Here is a 6,253-nt window from a genome sequence, read left to right on the forward strand (position 1 = left end):
TTCGGTGATACATTAACGACCATGTTAGCATAACCCCCAATGCCAAGAACCTGAAACTACTCCGAGAACATATGAATACTGCTGTGATGACCACTGATAGGATGTTGCTACATTAGATGTGGAAGGAATTTTACTACCGCTTATCCGTGTGACCAGAGGGGCACTCTGAGAACATTTGTAGAGCACAAAAGTCAAACTTTGTGAGTTTACAGTTCCATTTGCGCATAAATCATATTTGCACATGTAGGACTTCAGAAGATATAGAGCTTTGAAAAGAATGAATCATTTATAGTAGCCCTGTATATTTATATTACTTATTAACAGCCATAATGGGCAAACTCAGTCAGTTACATTTTCATTAACTAAAATTTTACTCTCTATGTTCTCAGGAAAAAAAAACCTTTAGCATAATTCAAAGTATCACATTATAAATTTATTCTAACTACTTCATTAACACCATTAATCCGATTATGGCATCTGGGCAAAAACAAAGTATTCACTGCTTCTCCTAAAACTAAATAGCAATGCACTCACTGATACTTCATACTATTAGACCCCAAGCAGTTTACACTCTGGTCAGTACAAAAGTAAGATATTTGTGCCACGATATTTCTGAGCAATATGGTACACAAATTCTAGCTGTAATTTTAATCTCACACTGGACAAATACAATAACACACTCAAACCCAGATACCTTCCATTAACTCTTTACATTTTCATTTCTGTGACATTTGAAGTGACACTAGAATTAAAAACAGCAGATGGTTACCCAGCACGCAACTTATTTACCAGCTGATAAAATAAAAGGCTATAAAAGTCATGGCAAACTGAAGGACTAGCAGAACAATAAACATGTTGGAAAATGCCTACAGAAAATCAGCCTACAGGTTTATCACAGCAGAAGAAGCAATTGGAAGATAGCATGCAAGTATTAGCTCTGGCAAACCAACTATTTATCAAATATTCATTCTTAGACAGATACTAGAAAAAACAAGGATACACAATATAAAAACACATCATATATTTCTTTATTTTAAAGCAGCATATGACACCATAAAAACAAATAAGCTTGTTGAAGCCACGAATGAATTTGGCATACCAAAACATTTAATACGCCTCACAAGTTTGACTATGGAAATAGTAGTATGTAGAATACAGATACAACGAAAATTAACACCAAGTTTTGAAACTACCTGTGGTGTGAGGTAAACGGACGTACTCTCATGTATGCTTTTTAACATAGCACTAGAGAAGGTAGCAAGGACAGCCCAAATCAACACAACAGGTACAATATAAAATAGAGTACTGCAGCTTCTGGTCCATGCAGATGATATCACTGCAAGAACAAAACTAACAGCTAAAGAAATGTATAGGGCACTAATGGTAGCAGCAATAAAAATGGGACTGGAAGTGAACGTCAATAAAACCAAATATATAACACAACCATAACCAAGTACAATGTTAGAAATTGACAAGGCACAAATAGACTCTGTTACTGAATTTGTCTATCTGGGACCACTGGTAACATAATGGAAATAAAGTGCTGCGTCCACTCAGCTAATAAATGCCATTATGGGCTGACCCCAAAACTTATCTCCAGAAATCCATCCAGAAGTACAAAGTGTCAGCTGTATAAAACTTTAACAAGCCCGGTATTAACAAATGGCTCAGAGACATGGGCACTGACAACGGTGTGAAGAGCTAATAGGACGTATTGAACAAAAGGCATTACACAAGATCTATGGGACAACCAGTGATGATGGGGTATAATGTAGACCACATAATTTTAAGCTTTACCGATTATATAAAGATCTTGAGATGATAAAGTTCATTACAATAAACCACCAGAAATAGGTCAGCCATGTTTTTCATATGGAACATGGGAACACAACAAAACTAGTGCTGCAACAAACGCAATGAGACAAAGAAGCAGGGGAAGACTAAGACTTTGATACTTGAATGGTGTACAAGAAGATCTAAAAATTATTGCTGTCAGTGGATGGAGATGCAAGACATTGGGCAGGGACAAATGAAATGATGTCATACAGCAGGTCAAGGCCCATCAAGAGCTGTAGATCCAGGAGGAAGAATAAGAACATAATTTCAGTGTAAGTAAAACATTGTGTTTGCTCAGATGAAGAGATGCTGAATCAAACTGGGGTGAAATTAAATTTATGTGGCTCAGGTGAAAAGACATATCCTGAGTTATGAAGGAATCATCAGTTAGGCAACGGGTGGAAGTGGGTTAGAGCTATAGTGAAAGACCAAGGCTTGACAGTTAAAGCGCACTTACAGTGTCTGTGGCTTTTCCGTTGCATGCTGCAGTTGGTAACATTTTGCACAGTGAAAGATAAGAAATGAACACAACAAATGATGAGTGTGATGATTAGACAAGATGGTAGAACCAATGACAAAACAGTAATCAATAAACTACTTCCTGATGTGAACCATTAAACTGTGCAACAGCATGTTGGGATATGTTGTGCAGAATGTAGTCGTAAGAAGCAAACAGTACTCTTAGCATCCTGCATAATCACAACCTTGGAAATCAGAACATTTCGAAAATACACCACAAAGATTTTGAAAACAGTTATTGGGCTATGCTGCAGAAGTCGACCATGCCAGTTTTCTTACATTCATTGACTTCACCAACTCACAAACAAACTGTAACATTTCATACTAACCTAGTCCTTGGGTTACACAACAGATCTGCCCAGTACCACAGTCAGTTTTTCTTCATTCACATACATTGACTTCACCAACTCATCACCCAAATGATCACTGGAATACGCAACAATATCTCAAAGGAATTCTGTCATATTCTGAGAAACACAATACAAGAAATACGGACGAAAACGAGTAACCAACTTCATTATTCTTAACACCCGTATCAAGAACTGTCAGTCAATCTCACACTATCCGTGACGAAAGCAAATGCAATTAATTTATATCTTCCACCGAAACAAGTCACTAGATTCAGCAATTCTCACTGGCTACTGTATACTGTCACTCGATTGGCTATGACTAACAGAAACGAACTGCTAACTCCACGACAGCGGAAGAGCCGCCGACACCGTAAGTGCACTTAACTAGGCTAGACCACAGTAAGCAGGTTTAAATGGGTGTAGGATGCAGTAGTATTAACGCAATGACAGGGATTGTTTAGAACAGACATGCATGGAGAGTTACGTAACACTAGTCTTCAAGCTGAACACTTCAACCATAATGTGTGTGTGTGATACAAACTATAAACGCCCAATCAATTTTGAAGAGTCAAAGATAAGTTGACAATCCTTCAAGTGGGGCACTATAAAGCAGAATCCAAACTTCTCCAATGCTTCAGTTTACATCGCAGCTAACACCGCACCGAGTGTTGATATATGTACAAGAGTTGAGGAACTGTACTTACAAAGTCAGAAACTTTTTAACATCTACCAAACAATGCACTTTCAAGGCAGTTCCTACTCTGCTACGTGTTTAGCAGCTCATTTTCTGCAATACCAATTGACATTCTCGTATGTTCATTGCTATTAATTAGGCCCATATTACATCGTCGAAGGTCTTAGACAATTCTTTTACAAAAGGTATGACAACGCTCTGATTTTTATTCATGATAAGGCATCTCAGTATGTCGTCAAATATTTTAAAAATGACATCTGACAATGTAATTTTATAGTGTAAAGGGGGCCTTACAAACATCGGGGAAACAATCATCCATAGTCGACAGTTCCAAACGTAATCTCATAGCACTTCACTTCCCAACTAGCTGTAAGCCTCCGTTAACGTTTTCGGAGCTAGTTAAATCGCTAACGTATGCTGTGATTTAAAAAAGTAGGTATTTCTCGTCATGGAGCGCTGTTGTTTGGTCTTAAGATTTTTTGGATCATTCTTCTTACTCTTAATTACTGTCAGTTTCTTTAGCTACCGTCACGTCATGTCTCCTTGTCGTATGATTAAGTTCCCACAATACTATCTTCTCACTACAACACCTACGACCAGAACTTATAAAATTGTATACGGTTCGTCGCTAACCGGCAAAAAGTTCTGCGCCACGTTTGCTACCTATAGTGACGTCAACGCGGTTTTTCGATCTATCGATAGAGTAACGTTTGTGTGAGCTGCGAACATTATCGTATATCCTGGATATTATACGCAAACTATAATTTAATCGGTTTGTTTTGACTATTTTGCAGCAATGTAGTACTGTTGCAACAGATTCTGAATCACATTTGTTTTTAATGGAGAAGGAAGAAACAAGATAGTATTCACTATTCAGCATGTGTCGCACTACTCAAACAGTTCATTGACAGAAATGACCCTCTATATAGTGTAGGAAGAACGCCTTGCTAAAATAAAAAAGGGAATTGCACTCATTTGTAATATAACAAGTTTGGAACTTTTCGAGCAAATACTAAGATACGATATGAGCGCAATCTGTAAATATGCCAGAGAGCGACGCTTTAGAGTTTAGATAAATTCGGCGAGTTACTCTCGAGAGACGTTCTCGAGAAAACCTCGCCCAATTTGACTCGCAGCTGACCGAGATCGGCCGAATCGCAAGTCGATCTGTAGAGGCCAGGGTGCTCATACACTGTCTGACAGCAGCTCGCCAAATACGAGAAGTGTTCATAATCCGAGAGTCGCTATCTGACAGTAGTGAGGTACAATATGCGGAAACAATGGTCACGTGAAGAAATTGTGGAACTAATACAACTTTACGAAGCAAACGAATGCTTGTGGAACATAAAATGTTCCGGTTATAGAGATAGGACGAAGAAACATAAGGTTTTGGAAGAAATAGGACTGAAGTTTTCTTGTTCCCAAGAAGAAGTTCAGAGGAAACTTCACAATTTAAGAAATCAGGTACGAAAATTTAATGTTAGCAGAAATTACCTTAGAAGTAAATGTATGGTATAATTCAGACTGGTTATATAATACCGGTATTAAATAACTGTCACTGGCATTGTTAATGTGTGGTATGAATGATTGGGACAATAGTAAACCCAGAAAGAAAATATTGGCAGTAGTCTGTCATCCTTTAAGGTATCACAAGAGCTGAAGAAAATTAAGCAGAGAAGAAGCGGAAGCGGGGCAGGTGACAATTGCAAAAGCAATTGGCCTTATTTCGATGCGCTGAAGTTTGTAATTCCAGGTTTGGCTGCCTGTGTTTCCAAACAAAGCAATTTGGTATGTGGAAATCTTTTCTTCAAAATTTACTGTCAAATTTCGATATGTTAGTACTGTCATGAAAATTAAATTTAAGGTAATAGCTGTGAGTTTTATCTCTCACGTTTCTTATGTCTGAATGAAAAAAATTGTGTTTCTTCAACATCGTCGGGTACCGGATACAACATACCGGTATCATTTGTCGTATCGAATCAATCCAAAGTATCGCTGCAATGCATCTCTTTTCATCCATAACTGTGATGATCAATTTCAGGTGGAGACAAGTTCACAGCCTGTAATATTATGGAAAGTCGAAAGCACTGGCACTTCGGAGCAGACTACCGAGGACGTAACAGAGAGACAGGGCATTGTTGAAGACCCGACCCGGGAGAAAAGTTCAAGGAAAAGGAAACATGAAGAAACCGACGACCTGGTGGCAAGAGCTGCACTCAAGGTGTTAGCGAAAGGGGTACCTGACGAATATGAGATTTTTGGAGAGTATGTAGCCTCTGAATTACGCTCACTGCGCTCTGATAGTGTCAGAAGAAAGCTGAAAAATGAAATTAGGAAAGCTATAATCCGTGCAGCTGACGCCGATGAAGAGTCCTACACGAGCGCTAGCACTTCCTGAGTCCGAATATGTGTCTATCACCACCGCAGAACACCAAACTATGTATCCTCATTGAAGTGGACTGACAAGGCAGCCAGTCCACAGTGACGGGTAGCCGATAGAAAGGCACGCGTACACACTCACGCCGACGGGCGTCAATTCTGGAACAGGATAACTATTGAATGGTAGCAAGAAAAGTACGTAGCTGCTTTATACTTAACTTTATTAGTTGATGACTACAGCATTCTTCTTGAGACATTTATACTATCTCTCAAAGTAGGTAAGGCTAATGGCGCCTTGCTAGGTCGTAGCCATGGACTTAGCAGAAGGCTATTCTAACTGGCTCTCGGCAAATGAGAGGAAGGCTTCGTCCGTATGGTCGCTAGCAATCTCCTCGTACAACTGGGGCGAGTGCTATATCGTCTCTCGAGACCTGCCTTGTTGTGGCGCTAGGTCTGCGATCACACAGTGGCGACA

At 39.2% G+C, this 6,253-nt stretch overlaps 1 protein-coding gene and 1 long non-coding RNA gene across 2 annotated transcripts in view; one reads left to right on the forward strand and one right to left on the reverse strand.

Annotated features, from left to right (window-relative positions):
- LOC126426699 (uncharacterized) overlaps positions 1-3,714 on the reverse strand; it is a 45,961-nt gene extending 42,247 nt beyond the window's left edge. The window contains exon 1 of the long non-coding RNA XR_007576392.1: positions 2,685-3,714. This is a non-coding gene — a long non-coding RNA (uncharacterized LOC126426699). The remainder of the gene's footprint in view (positions 1-2,684) is intronic.
- Positions 3,715-4,605: 891 nt separating this feature from the next.
- LOC126427340 (uncharacterized) lies at positions 4,606-5,843 on the forward strand. The gene is made up of 3 exons (XM_050089667.1): positions 4,606-4,863; positions 5,044-5,187; positions 5,441-5,843. Exons 1-3 carry the CDS (start codon positions 4,669-4,671, stop codon positions 5,795-5,797), a joined length of 696 nt encoding a protein of 231 aa, XP_049945624.1. The 5' UTR covers positions 4,606-4,668; the 3' UTR covers positions 5,798-5,843.
- The last annotated feature ends 410 nt before the right edge of the window (positions 5,844-6,253 follow it).

Source organism: Schistocerca serialis, chromosome 11 (assembly GCF_023864345.2).
Source record: "Schistocerca serialis cubense isolate TAMUIC-IGC-003099 chromosome 11, iqSchSeri2.2, whole genome shotgun sequence".
In the NCBI taxonomy this organism is placed as follows: domain Eukaryota; kingdom Metazoa; phylum Arthropoda; class Insecta; order Orthoptera; family Acrididae; genus Schistocerca; species Schistocerca serialis.